The sequence below is a fragment of the Clytia hemisphaerica genome, unplaced genomic scaffold (genome assembly GCF_902728285.1).
Source record: "Clytia hemisphaerica strain Z4C2 unplaced genomic scaffold, Clytia hemisphaerica genome assembly, whole genome shotgun sequence".
NCBI lineage: Eukaryota > Metazoa > Cnidaria > Hydrozoa > Leptothecata > Clytiidae > Clytia > Clytia hemisphaerica.
In genome coordinates, this window is record NW_027104543.1 from 4,807 (window position 1) to 25,736 (window position 20,930).

A 20,930-nucleotide genomic window follows, 5' to 3' on the forward strand; every position below is an offset into this window, starting at 1 on the left:
CAACAACAAAATACATCTTTTGGTCTTTGGGTTTGTTTCTGACGTTTTTCCTTCAAAGAATATCGATCACTTTCCTTTTCCCCTTGAGCGCGCGAGAAAAAAATGATTAGCTCGCATTCTTGCGCGGGCGAATAAAGATGAGGTGGCAACATCTTGCACTGAGGGTGCTACTTAGTTTCCGCCCTTTTTTGCGCCAACAATAGAATGATCCAAATACGGGGGTTTCCCAAATGATAAACAATGTCGTTTTGTAAGTGTTTATTTTCTAAGAGATACAAATTGTATATAGAATATTATTAACTTATTTACTTAAGTATTTTTGATCCCAAATTTAAATATTTGGTTAAATAAAAAACAAATGATAGCAGTTCCGTTTTTCCTCAAACCCCCGGGAAAAGTATTTTTGCCGACTTAGCTATTTTACAAATCTCGGAAAAGAACTCCCATAGGAATTCCGATACATAACCCGATTGGTTCATTTCGGAACGGCTTCAAGAAAGTCATAATGGCAGATGATTTTAAAAGTTTCTGAGGAAATGTGTGGAATTTATCGATGTTGATGGCTTGTTGATTCTTTAAAGAAAAAAGATAACAGGTATAGCTTTTTCTAATCCTGGAATATCGAGGTTCCAGCTACACTGCCAGTCACTGAGCAGAATTTTCGCGGGGTTTGTGATATTTTTCGATGCGCGCGCATAATTTATGGAAAAAGCTGACCTTGCAAAAAAAGATAAACAAATGAAAATGAAAACGCAGGTTCATTTCTAAACAAAATGGCCGCTGGAAAAGAGCCTTTATAAATGTGGCTGATGTTTTGATGTAGCTTAAAGTAGTTTTGAAAGATTTTTGAGTTTGTAAAAGAGGTTTTATATTAAGTTAATTATGTGTGTCTGCCTGGGTTTACAAAGTTTTGATAGTCTGTAAACAAGGGTTCACTCACAGTCTGGGAAATCCTCTCAATTGCACGCTTATGTTCCGAGGCCGTAAGCGCGCAATTGCACGGTTATCAAAATGGCAGAATTTTTAAGCGTGTAATTACACGCTTATCGAAATTGTTCTGAAACGGGCGGTAAGCGTTAAGCAAGATTGACGGGTGACGGCTGGACGCTTTTGCGCTAAGCGTGCAATTGCACGCTTTAAAATTTCCTATATTTCTGAAAGCTAGATTTCCTTGACTAACTGTTGAACGTAAATCGAATATCAATCGAATCAATCGAATTTTACCCAGAATCTTACGTTCGATTGATATTAGCCTGGGAATCCAAGCTCATAATTTTAGAAAAAACAAAAAATAACTCACCTCACAAAGTTCTAAAATTATAGAGCTTGGTGCAGGTAGATTAGTCTCACACAGAATGTTATAAACAGCCTGTGTGTGAACCCTTGTTGACAGAGTTTCTGAACTTTGGAAACCCAGGCAAACACACATAATCAACAGGACCCTGCCGACGCACCGGACTGTCCGGTGTATTTGTCCGGTGGAAAAAAGTATCCTTTCGCTACACCGGATGCAATAAGTCCGATGTCAGTCCGGTGTTGCATACAGGGAATTTTGGACGCCGGACATTTATGAAACAAAAAATTAAGAAACACCGGACGCACCGGACTGGTCATGTCCGGTGTTTTGATTGTCCGGTGGGAAAAAATATCCTTCTCCGACACCGGACATCCGACTTCCTTAAGTCCGGTGTAGAAATTGTCCGGTGGTAAAAAAAATTCTAATTTTACACCGGACTTTCGCGTGTCCGGTGTTCGTTGAGTCCGGTGCGTCGGCAGGGTCCTTAATCAACTTACCATAAAACTCCTCCACAATTTATAAAGACTTTTAAAGCTACTAAAAACCAGATAAAAACATCAGCCACATGTATTTAGACTTCCAGCCAACAGCCATTTTGTCTATGTTTTCATTTTCATTTGTTTTCCTTTTTTCTGCAGAGTCAGCTTTTTCCATAAATTATGCGCGCGCATCGAAATAATCAAAATGCGCGCGAAAGTACTGCTAAGTAATACGCCGAAAGCTGGCCAATCAGGCCGAACTTGCATTGCAGGGAAAAATCTCCCGCCCTGCAGGCGAGTTACCTGCGCTGCGCCAAGCGTTAAACCAGCAGCAAAAATATCATAAACAAGACTGTGAAAAAAGTTTAACGCTTGGATTCCCAGGCTAGATTGATATTAGATTGCGTTTGATTGCGTTCGATTGATTCGATTGGAATTTTCGTTCGATTCCATTTGATTGACATCGTCTGGTTGTAGACTCTTTTAGCCCTCTTCCTTCGGGCTTCTATTTTCTTTCATCCCTAAAGGAAGAGTCCATTGATGTACATTTGAATAACTAACATGTCAAAGTCTTTAATAGACAGATACTACCTATTGATCTACCAGTTACCAGTTAGATGAAATTTCAAAACAAAAAAACAAAAAAAGTCTTGCGTGTGCAGTGTGCACGTGAATTTTTTTATTTTAACGCCACTTTGCCTACCATTATTGATTTCCGGACAAGCAAATCAAGAAAATATTGCGGAAATATTGCGGAATTACCGCTTTAATGTTGCCGTTAGAGGTGTTCCTGTTCCCTCCCTCTCATATTTTTTTATGTTGCATCTTATAAATCTTGGAGAAATTCTCTCAAAGTCAAAGTGTCTCAACTAGCCGTATTGTATAAGGGTTGCGAAGCGATCCAGACTCCACCTCAATTCGCATCGCAAGTTGCTAGCAAAATAATAGACACTCTGATAAAACCCCAAAAGAAGAGACAGGGTCTTAAGCCTTATAATACCCCAAACACACCACACAAACCTCGGCGGCACAACTCCCGCCACCCCCCGCGCCCCCGCGCAACGATCTTTCTTTCATTCTAGTTCTTCTAATGTAAATGGTGCCTTAAAAATCGAACGATCGAACGATATTCGTCGAACGTTCGAAAATTTTGATTCGAATCGTCTCCGTCTGTTCGAAATCATCAAAAGTAAACAAAAGCAAAAATCTGTAAAGATGGCTTGTTGTTGGATCTTGGTCAGTTTTGATTTGTTTTCTTGACAAATTCGACAAATTTGATTACCTCCGTTTATCATTGAATATCCACTTGGTTTTGCAAAGTAAGTTTAGTTCACTTTTAAAAGAGCACTTTTCCCGCCCGCGCGACCAGCAAAAACTTCTCATTTATTGATCTTATTTGATACTTGATGGTTACTTTTAAAAGTCAAGGAATGATGAAGATCCTTTCCGTCATCTTTCAAACAAATTTTTCCATTTAACAGCAAAATAAACATTTAAAACCGAAGAACCACTGTTTAGATGCGTGCCGCCCGCGCGGCAATTTGATCAACTTCAGATTTTAAGTCCGTGTTTCGGCTTCCGGTAATTTTTTTGCTGTTCACTGCTAGGGTACACCATTTTAAAACGGCATTTTTCGCAGTCCTAGCTACGAAACCGAGAAAATTTTCGTGGCTTCAAGCCAAACCATTCAAGGTCATTTTGATAAAATCATCGGTTTGAAGATGTGATTTATATAGCAAATTTTATAGCAAATTTTCGCTTGGGATAGAAGTTAAAGGTATGTGCACAATATAGCAAAACTGCTTCGCTCATAAATTCGCTTCGCAAAAATGTAAGAAAATTTCTCTCTCAAGTCAAAGGATATCGATTTCCGATTTTGGCTCAGAAACTATCAACTCGCAAATACCCAGTATACCGGGACACAGTGACTTTAGTTCGCTTTTTTATTCTGATAGTGCTCACTGGGCAAAAGAAGAGATTTCCAATCCTGGAAATATATTGATAAAATGATATTCCATATGCTTGTAAATATTGAAATATGACTTTTCTATACTTCCAAAGTTTAGGATTATTATAGATGACTGAAACATCATATTTTCATTTGAAAATATTTCCAACTTTTGGAAGTATATTTCAATGAATTTCAAATTTGGAAATATCATGAAACATGATATTTCTTAAACTTTGGAAGTATAGAAAAGTCATATATTTACTAAAATGTATATGGAAATATCATATTATCATTCATTAAATTCGATTTATTATATTAAAATAAGTTATGCTCAATTGAATAAAAAAGTAACTTTCAGAAGGTGCTCGAAAACGTTAAAAATCGACCGATATTTTACATTATATAGACTTTTGACCTGATTTGCAATACCTGACCGTTCCATTCTTGGCTTTAAGGAGATGTTCCTTGGAAATAAATACGGTATAATTTTGCCTAATATAATGACATTGCAAAAAGGAACGACATTGAATGGTACTTAACTTCCAAAATAGTTGCGAAATACTCTAGTTTTGCAAAATTTTCTCTGTAAAAGCACCCTACAAAATTTTGCTTGGCTCAATTTATTAATTTTACATGCGATTTTACTGTGATCATTTAACCTGTGGATACAGACAGTCAAATTTGACCTTTTTTAGCTGATTTAGGGTGGTCTTATCAAAGTATTTTCAGCGTAACCTATAAAGTTAAATCTTGATTTTGCTATTTTCAATCTCGTTGAAAATTAGCAAAAAGTACACAAAAAGTAAATTGTAAAGTGGTTATAAATTATTGTATTTAATAAATGTATTTCTTTATAAAACAAATTTCTGATAAGTTTCGTATGTCCCTATTAAAGAGAACAGACGCGTGTATAAGCGTAACATTCTGCACGAACTAGCCTTCCCTACTGACTATCTATTATCGCGCATAAAAACCCACTGAGCGCTTTCTTTATAGTTTCAAAAAACAAACAACCTCATGAAAATTGAGCTATGTACAAAGGAAAAAAAAGGTGTGTAGATAATTATTTTTTCATAAAGTAAGTGGGTTTGGTTTTGAAAATCATCTAGGTATTTTGGAATTAAAATCTTTTATATTAACACATTCTAGATCTACCATAAGTGTACCTCTTTAAAACCCTTTTTCATGACATTCATTTATATTTTACAAGAAAAATAAAAACTCAAATTCAATTTGAAAAAGTTTCACTCATTATGACGGCACAGACTGTGAATTCAGAGTATTGAGCTTTCAGAAATTTCGTACACAGGCAGAAGATTGATTTCGATTTTGTAGCAAAAAAAAAACTGTTAAAAATAACAATAATAACAAAAAAACATTTATTTACTGTTGCTATTATCATTAAATTATTAAATTGAATCATTAAAAATTCTTCAAAAAATATTCTTCTAAATCGAGTATAGATAGGATGACTAATCAGGTCCTGAGAGGATGATTTGGCCTCAAACTTTCATTATTCTTACATAGAAACACGTGTATTCATTTAGTCAACCTTTGCTTTCTTTTTGATTTCTTTACAATGTAGCTTCATTATTTGATCATTTCTGTTTCACAATATAAAAAACATCTTTCTGACTGACTTTGAAAAAAAAAAATGAAAAAAAAAATTGATTTTTAAAAATTCACTAACGAAGTTTGTAATAAAAGCCATGTCTTTTTAAAATGTTAAAAAATATTTTATATCCCTATTATTTTCTATTCCAACCCCGTAGATGAGCCCGATGAAACCCTGGAAAAAAGTCAAAAGACAAAAAATTTGAAATATTTCTTTAAAAAAGTCAGCTAGTGCCTCAATGGACGTAACAAAGCTTTATTTTTTGGATGACTCGACTCGAATTCAACAAGGACCGAAAAAGAAGAGAAAGGGTAAACTAGAAGAATTTCTAAAATAATTTAAATTATCTTTTTAAAAAAAGAACACATTGTTTGAAAAAATATAAGAAAGACAGACAAATGAGTAGAAGATCCTTTAGAAAAATTAAAGTTACGTTTTAGCAGGAGATTACTTTGACGTACCAACACACGACAAATCTTCAAATGATGACGAATTGCCGTCGACGTGTCGTTTTTCTGTTGACGTCGGCGTCGACGGTGTTTCGTTTGAAATGTCCATAACGCTAGATTGTCGTGTAACAGAAATATGGTCACCATCTAATAGAAAAAAAAAACAGAGAAAATCGAAATTAATCAATAAGTATATATGATAAATCATCAACTTGAAAAAGTAATTGAAGCTTTACACAAACGAGCTAACAATATCAGAACAAATTCGTTCATTAAAAGTGGTAGAGAAATCAATGTAAATCAATCGTGTAATACAGAAATATAGGTATTGTATGTATTATACCATTATTGTTAAGGAATAATATCAATTTGTTGTTCTTTCTCCTATTTCTTACTTTATCTGACTATGTCGCATAGCATACTAGACTACCTTATTGGTATATATTTTCGCGTGTTACAAATTTTCGCGAATCGCAAAATTTTTTCGAAAAAACGTGCTTCGCGTGTATTAAATTTCGCGATTGCAGACTTCTGGAAAATTTTCGCGTGTATTAAATTTCGCGATTCGGAATATAAAGCAAGAAAAAGAATGATTTTGCTTGAAACACAACGTTTTTGATGTAAAAATACTAACAAATTACTAAGAAAGAATTTTTCGCGTGTATTTAATTTCGCGATTTTGTAATTTTGAAAAATTTAAACAGTATTAAATTTCGCGAAAATTGACCAAAAAACTCGCGAAATTAAGTACCCGCGAAAATTTGTAACACGCGAAAATATATACCAATAAGGTAACAATTTCATCCAAAAAATTTGACCGAAAAACAAGGTTAATGGCGTTAATTACATACCTCATCGTCCCCATAATTGGCGGCATTTATTACACCAAAGCTAAATTTTTTCCATTTTAACCCGGCCCTAATTCAATACCGATCTCTTACATCAGCCGTTATTACACCAATGACGGAATAATCATGCTAATAAGGGGCGACGTAAAAAGAGCCAATAAGCTAAAATACAAAATACTGAAATCAGAGCATCAGCACATACCTTCAGGGAAATGCAGTACTTCAAAACTATCTCTTAAATGATAGTCCATATCCGTTAGATCATCGACAGAATCTAAAGAGCGTGTCTTGGGCGGTGAAATGGCGGCCATGTTATTTGTGATCCTCTCCCTGGCGGAAATAAAAGCAAAATATATCACAAAGTTAGCTTTCAACATTTGCCTATATTTTAAGAGATGTCAGCGGCTTTGGTCAGGCTAAGTAAACTATCGTTCTCAAAAAATACATTTGTTGTTTTAAAATCCTTCTCTTATTATACAAACCAACCTTAAATATACCAATAACGCTATGCCCGCGATTGTTCATTTATGGCCCGCCAGTGATATTTATGTCTTAGTCGAAGAAGAGGGCATACTTAACAATAAAGGGTCCATTCTATGGACAATTAAGATGAATGCTTTTTTCTACTTTTCAAAACAAAATATTGACTTTAGAAAGCAAAATCTGAAATTGTATTTAGCCCGGTTAGCTATCATTTATGCCAGCAAAATTGACGTCAAATACACTACAATGCCCTCAGAGTGAGTTATAATAGCGAGTAACATCATGAAGATGGTACGTTTTTTTCTTTTAAGTATGAATCGACCATTAGGGGTTGGTCCATTGAATGTTTGCTCTAGAATTGAGTTGAATTGCACGCACTCTTACCTTTCTGTGCTCATGTTTTGTATTTGAGCTTTCAAGATTTCTTTCATTTCGTCATTTTCTTTATTCTTCTCGGGATCGCCATCTGTTTCTTCCGATTGCTGAAGAAAAGCAAATTAAAGTTCTCACTTGATTTTAAATTATATACCGAAATTATGTATCGACATAGGTTTGTTGAAAAAATCGAGGCAGTGTTTGTTTTGATGTGGAAGTCAGAAGATTTATAAACGCATATTTAAATGGAATAAAGTTTCACAGGGATTAGATTTCGCGATTGAGCTCATCCGCGGGGACTTAATTTCGCCGGTGGCACGATTGAGAGACAATATCTTCACGATTTTGTTTGCCTTTTACGGCCAAATCATGCATGTTGGTTGTTGAAATTCGCTTTATTAGCGCTCCTAAGATGCCAGTAAACATTCAAAAAGGAGCTCACTTGACATTTTGAAGTTTTAATTTAAGATATTTCAATCTTTCCAAATTTCCAATCGGCCTTAATTTGGCGGATGACACCCAAATCCGAGAAATCCGCAAAATTTAAACCATTAAAGTACAAATTCATCGATAATACTTACAATGATGTCGTCCAGCTTCTCTCCTGCTGTACTTTCAGCCCTGTACAAAGCTTGTATATCATTCAGCATATCTTTCCGTGATTTCACTTGGAATTCAATCAAAATCTCTACACATCTAAAAAAAGGAGACCGGTACTAGATTGATATTACAGAGGCCCCGCGGTTTGCGTGATTGCGTGAATGGGCATTTTTGGTTGCGTGAATGCGTGAAAATTAAAAAAAAAAAGCGTGAATGCGTGAATTAAAAAAACTTGCGTGAACGTGAAAATGTACTTTTCGATTGCGTGAATGCGTGAATCTGGGCTATTTTGTGCGTGAATACGTGAATTTTCCCTTTTTTCCACCAATTATGTGCAGTTTTCTCGATTTTCCAATGTTTCCCCGATTTTTCACAAAATACTTTCCGATTTCTGAAAAATCGGATTATTGCGTGAAACTCGAGGAAAATTTGCGTGAATGCGTGAATTTCGAAAAAAAATTGCGTGATTGCGTGAATTGAAGGTCCGCTGGGGGCCTCATTACAATGAAGAAAAAAAAATATTTTAGGAAGGTATTCTAAACCTGTAGGATGAGTGGGTGGTTCCAAAAACGAGTAGATAATATTATAGAACCTTAATTTTAAATGTTAAGTCGATAGACGGCAAGAGAGCTGAAAGTTTTGTGTCAAAGTACTGCATATATTTGGTTATGTAGGAATTTCTGATGCAAAACCTAAGATATTCTTACTTTGTTTGTTTTGGCAACTGAGCTAATGATTCTAAAGGATCTGCATCCTCCGACGCCCTCAATAAACAAGGCGCCCAAACGATAGCTAGGGCGTTGGGTGACATTTTGTTGTGCTCCACTAATGAAGTTACTCTGAAAGGAAAAAAGAATCCAGTGTTCAAATAATTAAAATCATTGAGGATTGAGTAGTACTTATTTTCGTTACAAACTCTAAAACTAAAAGTGTTTGGCCTCAATGTAAACATTCTGGGTCCCAGTCTATAGAAAAAAGATTTTATGAAATAAACGTTGGAATTGTTTTCGACCATTTGAAATTCCAGCCGAAGACTACTTTCGAAAGATAGAAATGAATACAATGATATTTCACCATGAACATCAAAATCAGTGATTAAGTATTTTCTTCTTAGACGGAAAAAAGATAACAACAAACAGATAAGCCCATTTTTTATATCTTTATGAAAAATGCCGAAATTTGGGATCTATTTTCCAAAAAAATGAGAACTTATATCCTTCTCACCTTCCTAAATGTACGATAAGTCTTTCTAATAATAATTTATTCTCTTTTGGTAAATGTTGAATCAGTTCGTAGAGCGTGGAATGAATTTCTTTCTTGTTTTCCAAGTCTAAAAAAATGAAAAATGAATAAAAAGTTCATCGCTTATGAATGAACACCCAATTCAAATCATCAAGCAAACTATGGAGAGTAAAGTAAGTTTCTAATCAACTGATGAGTGCGTAAGCAGCCCGGGGGGACACTCATATGATCTGGCCTACGTCATGTGCCGCGCTTAAGGGTTGGGTTTTCAGCATCCAGAATGCACTGTAAGTGTGTGTTCCTGTGAGATTGCACTGCAAGGGTAGAATTTTAAAACAAAATCAAAATAATTTGATAAAGAAAAAAATTTTTACTTCTCGTTTGTTTGAAAAAGTTTCTATTGTATGATAATTACAGCTGACAAGAATATTTTTCTCAGTTTTTATTTAAAACAGAAAATTTCCCAAGCTTCTTTTTTCACACAAATTTACAGCTGAGAAATACAGTACACTATAGGGGATGGGTAAATCAAGAGGAAATGCACTGACAGGGTATCTTTTTAGCCATATTGAACTGCATTGTAAGGGTACGATTTTGAAAAGCAGATTTTGCGCGGCAAAATTTTCGAAATCGCGTGCCCCCCCCCCGGGGTAAGCAGGCAACTCCGAGTATTGAAAAGAAATAAAACTTTTCTTTAATCTTTATGAAAGTTAAGTACATGTCATATCTCATATCTCATATCTCATATAAATTATGGAACACCAAACGAAAGAGAACGTAGTTACCTGTAGATCGTATGAAGTCATCGTAGTAATTGAAAGGTATAATCGGTTGAGGTAGTTGACGGAAAAACAACTTCAGTATTGACGCTAACGTGTGTGGTTTCTCATCTTCCAAGATTAATTCTTCCGCTTCTACAGTTGTAATGAGAATAAACAATAGATTCTAAAGGTTTTGTTTTTGAATAAGAGTGATATAGTATGCTTACTCGTCAATTTTAATTTACAAGCTTTTTTATATTGAATTGACACGGATGTGGAGCAAGATTGGTCAGAAAGAGGAAAGGAAAAACATTTTTTTGTTTATATCAGCATAATATAACAAAATGCAGATACTGCCCTTATATGTTACATGTGTCTGATATGAAACGGGAACACTTATGTAAAAATAAGACCTTTAAAAGTTTAAAACACCTAAGACACTAGGTTTGAAGGTGTTAGTTAACAAGGGTTGATCGAACGTCAATATTGTGTTCCTGTGACGAATTCAGGCGTTTGGATATCATTCTACCCTGGGATGTTGAGCCTTTTCATGCAGATTTAGACGTTAGAGCTTAATACAGTGGAGTCTCCATATCTCGAACACGCACGGGAAACAGAAATTTATTCGGATTAGCGTAAATCACCGATTAAGCACCCGGGCGCTTGTTTAATTTTTCAGGCTCTGAGGGAGGCGCTTATTCAAGCGGGGCACTTATTCAAGCGGGGCGCTTATTTTTTTATTTCAGAAATTCGTATATCAACAAATTCGGAATCTGCTTAAACTTAACTTCAAAAAAGGATGAATAAAAGAAAAATCCAATTGACAATTTCTATCATTTTATTCTTAATCGTTTTTTTCTTTTTAAGACAATATCTTATTCAATCAATAACAATATCTTTGTCCTCGTCTTCATCTTCTTCAATAACAAGTTAATTTTTTTCGACTGTTAATCATCTGAAGAGAAATTCTTATCCCGGAAATTAGCCTATGCCACCAATTCGAATAAGTGCCCCTCCCTGGAGGGGGGCGCTTATTCAAAGGGGGGCGCTTATTCGAGCGGGGCGCTTATAAAATTATTTTAACTAAATGGGGGGCGCTTATTCGAGCGGGGCGATAATTCAAGCGGGGCGCTTAATCGGTGATTTACGGTATGGAAGTTTCGAGTAATTGAGATTTGTTTATTAGGCATTATCAACTGAAGAGACCAGAAAATTTGTTCGAGTTGAGGAGACATGCGAGTTATGAAGACTCTACTGTACACGTGAAACATCTTACGAGAGGATTGGGTTTTAGTTAACAAGGGTTGATTTGAACGTAGCATGTCTGTTCATGTGACGACTTCAGACTTTTTCATATCATTTTACCCTGTTAAACTCGAACTCAATCCCCTCTCCCCCATCTCATACACGGATTTTGACGTAAGGATTGATAAACACATGGCTACAGCGTCATCAAAAATAAACGCAAAGCCAATTCCAGTCAGAAGTATACTCTAGTCTAATATTTTTGTCTTAGGTACTTCTGATTACAAGCTATTTAATGAAGTCCGAACGAAAGTCATTGTAAAAAACAGGATCTGGTAAATTGTTTCAACTTTATCGTCAAGTTTTCTGTTGTCCGATAAAAGACAAGTTGCAATTTGCATACTTTTTGACCACGTTGTCATATTCGACTTTTGAGACTAGTTTATTTTCAAGTCACGTGATTAAAAATATGCAAAGCTATGACGTACGAAAGCTCTTAACTGTTACCAATAGAAAGAAACAAAAGCTTTCCGGACCGGGGTTTTTTATAAATGTTTGCACTTACCGGTAGACGTCAGGACGCTTTTCAAATTATTGATTGCTGCTTGTGGTCCAGGTTTTCTGTATATTCCTAACGTGTATAGACCTAAATGAATGGGTAGAAAAAACAATAGGTTGAATGAACATTGTGATTTGACTCCCGTGAAAATTGTGAAACGAATCGACAGTGTACTGGTGATGCAGAGAAATGTCGCTTATTCAAACTTCTTTTCTCGAATCTTTCGATAATTCGATATAACTTTCGGTTACCATCAGCAGGAGATTAAAAAAAAAACCTCTCCATAGTTCGAATCTTTCTGTAATTCGAACAAATTAGATCTCCTGGACAAGTCCGAATTAGTGAGAGTTGACTGTAACTTCTTATTCATGATACGCACCATTGCAATGTCTTCCGTTCCACCCAGTAGCTGATTGGTTGAAAGTGACGTATTGACTGCTTTTACGTCACTTCCAACCAATGAGCTATTGGTTCCATGACGTAATGTCAGAAGACATTGCAGTGGTGCATATCACGAATTGGAAATATATAAAGCCCATAATAAAAGTTTTATTTCATACCTCTTTTTTCGATTTCGATCATGAGTTTTATGACAGTTTCTGGTATAGGATTATTTGGACTAGTCAATTCTGACATGGGCGTTCCAAATAGCTAAAGAATGTAAAATAAGTATAATAATAAATGAAATTGTAAAGTACAAAAATATGATTTCTTCAGAGTATCAAAGATTTAAGTTTGGTGGGAAAGTAACGAAGAGTGGTATGTTAGATTGGAAACCATTCTTAAATACAGATATTCTCAGATGCCTAATATTTTTTCGATTTTATTCCACCCCTCCGTAGACCTTATTAGGACCCCCCGTTTTTTAATTTTTGAAATATTTAGCTATGTTAGCGGATATCAAAACACATTAGGCATCATTATTAAAACCGTATACACAAATCTTAGATTTATCGCACGCCAAGAACAACACTTTGTTAGCTCACAAGGCTAACAAAAGGTCTCTTATTTTGCTCTGATCAACCTGATTCTAGCCTATATTTATATTATACCCCAATTTTAGGGCTTTCAGAAGTACAATATAAGTAATTATTACACTCCGGCAATTAAGATCCTCCGTTTATTCAAATTTGAAAAAATCTTTACTCCACCCTTTTATTTTGAACCCCCCCCCCAGTTTATTAGGCACCCGAAAGAACATTGAGACATTCTAGCAAGAAAAAGATTACTCAAAATCAGTGTTGCAACTAGGTTTTGTGAATATGGACGGAAACCTTAGGATTAGATGGTCATTTGAACCAAAACCCTCTTACTGGCAAGAGGGAAATGATATATTTGTATCTCAACTGGACGGATATCCGTCTACAGACGGAAAAGTTGCAACACTGCAAAACGCTTACCGTTGAAGGGCCACAAAGTGAAGGTCGCCTCCCTTTACAGGTCTTTGGGTATTTACTATGACACTTTTTATGACAAGTGAACGCGCAAGCTAAAAGTTACAAGAAAAAGGAATAAAAGAATAATATAATAAAAATCCCAGTTGCCACCATTCAATAATAGAAAGTATACCAAAACATGCTTTTCTCATGGGACCATTTTTTCGTAAAAATATTATTTTCAAGGAATTTATACACTTTTTACCTTGGCAAACCAAGCCTTTATCGTAGATGTAGGAATTGCAATATTCGCAGTAAGTGCGTATGTTGAAATTTTGAAATGTATAAACGTGTCCTTTGTGCTCCTGAAAAAAAACAACATAAAAAATACAAATTAAAAGATTTATGTTAAATTGAATTTCAATCAATTTCCATTCGATCGGATTAGGTATCAATAATTTTTTTTTGCTGGGTTGGGGAGTATAGCCCCGGCGACGTAGCAAGGAAGATGATACAACCAGATAGATAACATAACTTACGTAAAATTCAGCCGTTTTCCTTCGTTTTTTCTTTACATGTTTTATATTCGACCTCTGAGAAAAATAAAGAAATAAGATTTATCTCTGTCAGCGCATGTTTTCCATCTTCCATGAGACATGAAAACGATTTAAAAATTGATCAAAACAATTTTGAAAATATGGTCAATCCAGTAGTTTTCAATAAAGAAGATAGAGTACATTTTTTGATTTAGAACATAATAAAAACGTCCAAAATTTTTGAAGCTTTCGTATGTTCTTAACATTTCAGTTTTAAGCCTTAAAATGTTCTTAAAATGTTCTTCGTTTCACCATTTTGTGAGTATTTTGTGCCATTTTCTAAAAAATTTGAGTATTTTAAGAGTCCATGAATCCTTCAAATGTTATTAAATCCAAATCTAGATGTTCTTATATAGTTTGTTCTTATAAAAAAACGTGTTGAGTGAAACATAGTACATACCGTCTTCACGACCAGTTTATCCCTAAAAAACAACAAAAGAAAATTAAAATCAGAAAATCATGAAGTAGTTTCTACCTGTGAAATAATTTAAAGGGGTTTACTCCATAAAAATTTCTTTTGATCCAAATTAAAAACTTCTCGGTCAGTTAGATCTCAAAACGAAATGGATGTTCAATTTTCGCGAAGTTTTCTGGATTTATTTTCACGAACTATAGCAATTACAAAAATTTCTGGAGCAATTTTTCGTAAAAAATACAAAACAGACAGTGTATTCTTGACCGAGAATCTAATATGCAATTTAGGGTGGGTTAAATTTTGCGAGTCAGCAATTTCACGTGATGTCTTGAGATTTACTTTTGTGAGAAAAAAGGCAAAAAATTCGAGAAATTCGTGAAAATTAATCCGATTAAATCAAGTTATCTCGATAATGGAAAAGGTTGTATGGAAATTCAAATAGGATCGAATTTTACACTTGAAAAAATTTACTTGTTCTTTTGGAACTCTTCCAGAATTCCTCGGAAAAGGTTGACGCCCATGACAGAAAATTCTTTAGAGACACCCGAATCCGCCTGGTTGATGATTTGCTCGAGCGTCTCTTGGAAGCCATGAACCAAGTCATTGAATTTCAGTAGAATCTCTTCTTTGCGCTGAAATTGGGAATCACATAGTATAAGCATCAAGAAATCTTTTCTTGAAAAATCCATTTCCCCCCTAATATCAGTGTTGATGTGAGCTTTTTCTGAGCATGGTGGCAGCCTTTCCAACCATAAACATTGATACTAGGGGGGGAGGGAATTCTTGCCACAATATTTATTCAAGATTCTAGATCGTTTAATTTCAGTGGCGATTTTTAATACTTAAAATTAAAAAAAATCATAGATTTACTGACTGAGATTAAATTGGCAAATTCAGCTCCTAAGTACAAAGTACATTTGACTGTTTAAGGGACAAGCGAATCACATGTTGATAAAAACTTAAATATACTCCAAGTTCAAAACTCTTACATTGACAGAAGCGTTAGCACACGTGAATAACAAATTTCCGTGATATTTATGTAACGCGTGTTTGAAAGTGACGTCAGCACCCGAATCGTTCTTCTTCTCAGGGTCAGGTTTGTTCATATCTGCTACCTAAAATTTATAAAGATTACAGTTGAATACAAGTGTAAATGTTTGAAATAAAGTCAACGTTTATTCATTGATAACGTCATAAATCAGCCGCAGTGGCCCGTAACTTTTATTGACTTGATTTTCAAATAAACCTGTAAGCAAAAATGGAGGCCCGGAATCTTCGAGTTAGAAAACTTCGATTAAGCAATTTTCGAGTTAGCTAAATTATGACGTCACTCGACTCTAACTCAATTTTTCATTTTTAAAAAAGGATTAGAAATTTTAAATTAGAATTTTAAAGTTAGAATTAACTCGAATATTTTTTTCTCGAGGCTTCGTGAAAAAAGAAACAGAGTTAGCTAACTCGAAAATCCTTTTTTGAAAAATCGAGCTAGAGTCAAGTGACGTCATAATTTGCACTTTTATGAAGTCATAATTTAGCTAACTTTCGATTTTGAGAAATAAAGACTCGAATGAGGTTTTTCTTGAGGTTTTTTGAGGTTTTTCGTCGTGTCCAGTGTGTCATACATACCTTTTTCATGAGGAATCCATTAAGTGCTTCCAGCTCGACTTCACCATTAGCAACGTAATCATTTTCAGCCGTTGTCAAAGATCGTCTGTGACTTCGTTTGTCTGAAAGAGACGAGTAGCGTTTGATGAGGTGGCGAATTCTTCACAACGAAAAAAAACATTTGATGTACCTTTTAACCAATGAGGTTTCGTCATTTCGAGAGGAAACAAGCACTGTGGTCCAATTCGCTAAAAGAATCTTTTACTGAAAACACCCAATTTATCATTCACGAATTTCTGACATGGCTGGAACGGGGAGGGGAGAGAATGCTCTTGATTGATCAAATGGCCGGTATCGAGCTGTTTTCTACTTATATAGATGGCACATTATTTTCTTCAGCTAGGAAGCTAGAAGCTCCATCTAGCGTTTTATACACGATTTCCGTGTCACAAGGGGCCCTAGGAACAATGGCGAAACATGAAATACAGACAATATAAATGAGCCCCCATTCCAGCCTTGTCCATTAACTTACCTTTGGGAGTATCTCTTCTCGACCCTTTCCTCGTGAGTGTAAACAACCCAGCAAGCCCCGTTGCTTTTGGTGTATTCGAAGACCCATGGTGATGGCCACTAGAATGTGACGCCGGCGTCGTAATGCCAGTTGTCGTGTTCTTAACCACATTGACAGGTTGTAAAAGTTCACTACTGGTCGGCGCTGTAATCATTTCAAAGTCCTCGGCTTCTCTAGACTTCCTTAAGTGTATACTAGATTTACTTTTGTCTTTATGAGTGAACGATAAGCGTCTATAGAATTTTTGCCGTCGACTTTCATCGTTACTGTCTTTGTGTCTTAATTTCACCAAATTTGCTTTCTTTTCCTCCGGTGGTGCTTCAATGTCCGACGTTTTAAATACAGATTCGAAATTTCCTATCTCTTCATATAAATGACCGTCAGAGCGTCCGGTTTTGACTTCTGGTGGTTGGACGGGCGGTTGAGAGGGAGGTTTAGAAGGCACTTCTACGGGCGCTTTATTTTCTTTTAGCTTAACGCCAACGTTTTTAACTGATTCCAATTCGTCATCGGTAGAAGGTTCTTTTTGCGAATCGCTGAACATTGTATCTTTCAGTAAATCACCCATCATATTGTCCGCCTTCTCCCTGGAATAAGAGGTTGGTAAACTTGGATATAAGGAGTTCTAAAAATCCATAATCGAACTAAAGTTGACATTCTCTAATTCGATCTTTAAGAAGAATTGGATTTTCATTGAATAAGGGAGCGTATCGAAAAGCAGAGCATCGTTTATGAGTGTTTCTTCAAAATTATCGAATGTTCGGCCATATCGAATAATAGAACGTCGAATTAGAGAGCGTCAACTGTATAACCGTTACATTAATAAAATGTAAACGAGTAATTTTTTAATGTGAGAAATTTTCGCGATCAGAAAAATTGACCAAACCCTCTTCCTACGACGATCAGATTCTTATATTTCTTCTTTTACAACGTTTCGAAAATTTAATTTCCGTAAAATGAATGAATTCAATTCGCAGAATTAAATCCCATCAAATCACACGGGAGTTTGCGAATGATCTAATTCTTGAAAATTTCTTACATTACAAGCACGATAGACCATTTAACGGTCGAAAGGAATTATGGGTAATCAGGACCACCACGCTCTGATAACGGAAGCCGATATGAGACCATGTTCAGACGTTGCGGTTCCATATTGTTCCGAAACGAAACGGTTCCGAAAGTGTGACCGTCAAAATTGGAAACGTTAAAAAAGAAGACGTCACAAAGCAAAACAGATCAAAACGGTTTCGCTCCACTATAAACTTCGGAACGAAGCTGCTTCGTTTTCTTGATTCGAAACGTTCCGAAACCAATATGAGCACAATCGATCTGAGAATAGGCCATTTCACAGTCGAAATGGATCATGGGTAATCAGGACTGATTGCGCCTCCATTACGGCTTCCCGTTGGCTAGACGCAAAAATCTTCAATTTTTTTCAAAACTTTAGACCAATAGTAAGTCGTTATTAGCGCGCAGTGGTACTGATTACCCATTACGCTTTGCGACTGTGAAATGGCCTATAATAGACCTTTTCATAAATTACGTCACGAGCAACATTTACCTCGTTTTCAAATTAATTTTCAATTTCATAGAAATTTACTCTATTTATAAAAGAAAAACTTAAAAACTCAAGGGATTTAATTCCCTTGGTAACGGTTTTAAAATGAGGCAATGGTTGCACTCAAAATTATTTATGAAAAGGCCTTATTGTGATAACACCATGTTGGAAAATAGGAGAGGGTGGGTGAAGAGAAGCGTGCTGTTGATTATCGAATGTTAACCATTAGTAGATTGTATGTATGTGTATGTGTGTGGCTAAATTCATTCCATTAATGTGTTTTTTTGTTGTTGTTTTATAACATGCGATCATGCTTTGGCGAATTGATTCGTTGCAATATCAAATCATTTTTGTATTGCTTTCTTAGTGAAAAGCCGGAATATGTTCTCTTTACTATCTCGGATGATGTTACATCATAACAAATTGGCTTGTAACTGACTTTTTTAAGCAATTTAACTAGATGAAAATTCAGTCCAAGAAAAACTCAACCCGAGAGGAAATTAAGCTCAATGGAAAACCGTCTTATAGCCAAATAGTTATGGGAACGGGAAGTACCATCATCCGTGTTTTTAAATTTTTTGGACTTTCTTAAGAATGGGCTCTTCCAGAAAAAATCTGTTCATGGGGGGTGGAGGATATATTATTATTTTCATGAATTACCCCTGGACATTTTGATTTTTAACCCCCTGGACACGGGTTATACCCCTGGACAAACATCAAATCAACCCCTGGACAAACATCAAATCAACCCCGTGGACACAAAAAATTACCCCTGGACATTGGAATTTACCCCCCTGGACATTGCAATTTTTTGGCTTTTTTTCAATACCCCTGGACAATTCTTCATCCTCCACCCCCAATGAACGGACTTTTTCTGGAAGAGCCCAATGAGTATGTGTATAATTGTATGTATTTATATGATTGAAGCATGCATGAAAATTAGTAAACAAAATTTTAGATGTTTTTTATGGGTTCAAATACGAGAGGCCCTTACGTAATGGTTTTTCTATGAGGCGAGTAAGGGGAGCCAACAGCACATGTGATGGTAACAGTCGGTGGATCAACAACACCACCCTCAAGGGCGTGGGTGGAATCGAAGGGTAGACCGGGCGGTAGGTCGGGCGGATCTCTTCTTTGAGATGGCGGTAGTGGCGGTTGTTGGATGGGTTCTTTAGTAAGATGTTGAGTCTCATCACTTTTATCAGACTTTTCGCTGCAAGTAAGTTTGATAATTTTGAAGAAATTTGCTTTCGGAAAATATGGTCTTTAATTTATCAAAATGCGATTGATTCCTACTTAAAGATTAAATGGTATGGTTGGGGTTATATGCACCAAGACTGTCAACGAAAGTTTGCTGGTTCTTTTTTAGTTAGGTGCAAGGTAAGAAAAGTGCTGGTTAAGAAAACAAGCTATGTACAGTTGAGGTGTTGAATGTGCTGAACATGGTACGACATAATAGAATAAATAAAGAAGAAATTTCCTCTTAAAATAGCTAGGGTACCTGATCGCTTTTGTCTCTTCGGCTTCCTTACGTTCTGCTAGTAACTTAGGATAGCTAAAAAGGAATAATCAGGAACAGTTAATGACTAGTAATTCCAAAAGGATCAGAAAAGTATGTATGTAAAAGTTTTTTTATTGGAAATGATTTCTCGTAGGAGATCATGGTATGATTTTGTTAGAATCAGAAGGATGCTAGCAGCCTAGACAAGAGTTACATGAAACCCGTACCGAATCTGATCAATCAAGGAAAGTTTCCCAGTGAAAAAAGCTTACTCATTCCTGCACTTGTAGCCTCTCCATATGCTTTGCAATTTGATGACGTTCCTTTTAAATCGATTAAACTTGTTCGGTTTCCGAGCTGCAGTCTGTTCGTGAGTTCTCCAAAAGTTTTGAATACGCCGTGCGGACCTGTTACGTAGCCGCGTCTCTTGGTAATATACGTATTCACGTCGACACACAAAACCACGCCAATATTTCTGTACATTTGTGAAAAAGGTGCGAATAAAATAGTTTATATGGAAATGTTTCAGTAGATTTGCAGTGTCAGAAAGGTGAATACATCTATTATATGAGAAGATCAAAACTTGTTATTGTGAAGACCAAAAAGACGCATTTGGCTAGCATATACTAGACACCACCCGCATTCTTTCTACGCAATTAACATCTATTCCACTTTGCGACTTTTTTACGGGCTCCAAACGTTCGATTTGCGAGACAACTTTAAGCTTCGTTCCTGCAGTAGGGAAAAATCGAATTGCGCCAGGACACTTGAAAGGGTTCGTTTTTCAGAAAATCGTCAAAGTGGAACTCACCAAGAAACGAGTTGGAACATCCCGTTTGGTGAGGTGCTCCCTAACATTTAACAAGCTTCATGGTTTTTCTTGCGTTGGACTTTAGAGTAGCCCGAATCGTGAAAATGCGTTCTCTACTCATACATCATAATAAAGCGAAATCCTTGAAAATTACCTGTATAATAATGGCGCTAGAGATTTCCAGCTCTTTCAGTTTCCGCAGGTATCTCCTGTGATACCACACTTGTATAGTTGTGGCCGCGCGGTCAACCGCTTGTTGCATTTTGTCACGTAGTAGTTGGTATTGTGACTCGCGCATGAAAACTTTGTTGGCGCCCACTTGGAACTCGTCCGTGTCTAAACCAAGGTCTGTCAACATTTGCGTTAATTCGTCTTCTGATATTCTGTCGAGGTCTTTTGCACGTAGGAGTATACGGAATTGGTTTACGAATTGCTGGAAACAGATGAACAGATATAGTTGCTAACACACTCTTACACTAAGTTTAACGTGACATAAATTTCAAACCTGTGGTGACAGAGCTAGCACTGGTGGTAATGATCACAACTTTTGTTCAGGATGAGAGCGCCATTATCAAAATTCAAAGGGGCAATCG

At 36.0% G+C, this 20,930-nt stretch overlaps 1 protein-coding gene across 2 annotated transcripts in view; it reads right to left on the reverse strand.

Annotated features, from left to right (window-relative positions):
• Nucleotides 1-4,552: 4,552 nt before the first annotated feature.
• LOC136822618 (unconventional myosin-IXb-like) overlaps nt 4,553-20,930 on the reverse strand; it is a 32,373-nt gene continuing 15,995 nt past the window's right edge. The window contains exons 20-40 of one of the 2 annotated variants that reach the window (XM_067078884.1): nt 20,492-20,770; nt 19,799-20,001; nt 19,527-19,580; nt 19,020-19,238; nt 16,429-17,054; nt 15,918-16,018; nt 15,281-15,406; nt 14,763-14,923; nt 14,277-14,298; nt 13,820-13,873; nt 13,546-13,645; nt 13,305-13,393; nt 12,465-12,555; nt 11,911-11,991; nt 10,125-10,253; nt 9,322-9,427; nt 8,805-8,936; nt 8,079-8,193; nt 7,507-7,604; nt 6,842-6,969; nt 5,698-5,938 (exon numbers count right to left, since the gene is read on the reverse strand). In XM_067078884.1, coding sequence (XP_066934985.1) covers nt 5,790-5,938; nt 6,842-6,969; nt 7,507-7,604; nt 8,079-8,193; nt 8,805-8,936; nt 9,322-9,427; nt 10,125-10,253; nt 11,911-11,991; nt 12,465-12,555; nt 13,305-13,393; nt 13,546-13,645; nt 13,820-13,873; nt 14,277-14,298; nt 14,763-14,923; nt 15,281-15,406; nt 15,918-16,018; nt 16,429-17,054; nt 19,020-19,238; nt 19,527-19,580; nt 19,799-20,001; nt 20,492-20,770 — 3,063 coding nt within the window. In that variant the 3' untranslated portion in view covers nt 5,698-5,789. Of the gene's footprint in view, nt 5,939-6,841; nt 6,970-7,506; nt 7,605-8,078; nt 8,194-8,804; nt 8,937-9,321; nt 9,428-10,124; nt 10,254-11,910; nt 11,992-12,464; nt 12,556-13,304; nt 13,394-13,545; nt 13,646-13,819; nt 13,874-14,276; nt 14,299-14,762; nt 14,924-15,280; nt 15,407-15,917; nt 16,019-16,428; nt 17,055-19,019; nt 19,239-19,526; nt 19,581-19,798; nt 20,002-20,491; nt 20,771-20,930 lie in introns of both variants that reach the window. The other variant, XM_067078885.1, reaches the window with a different exon arrangement.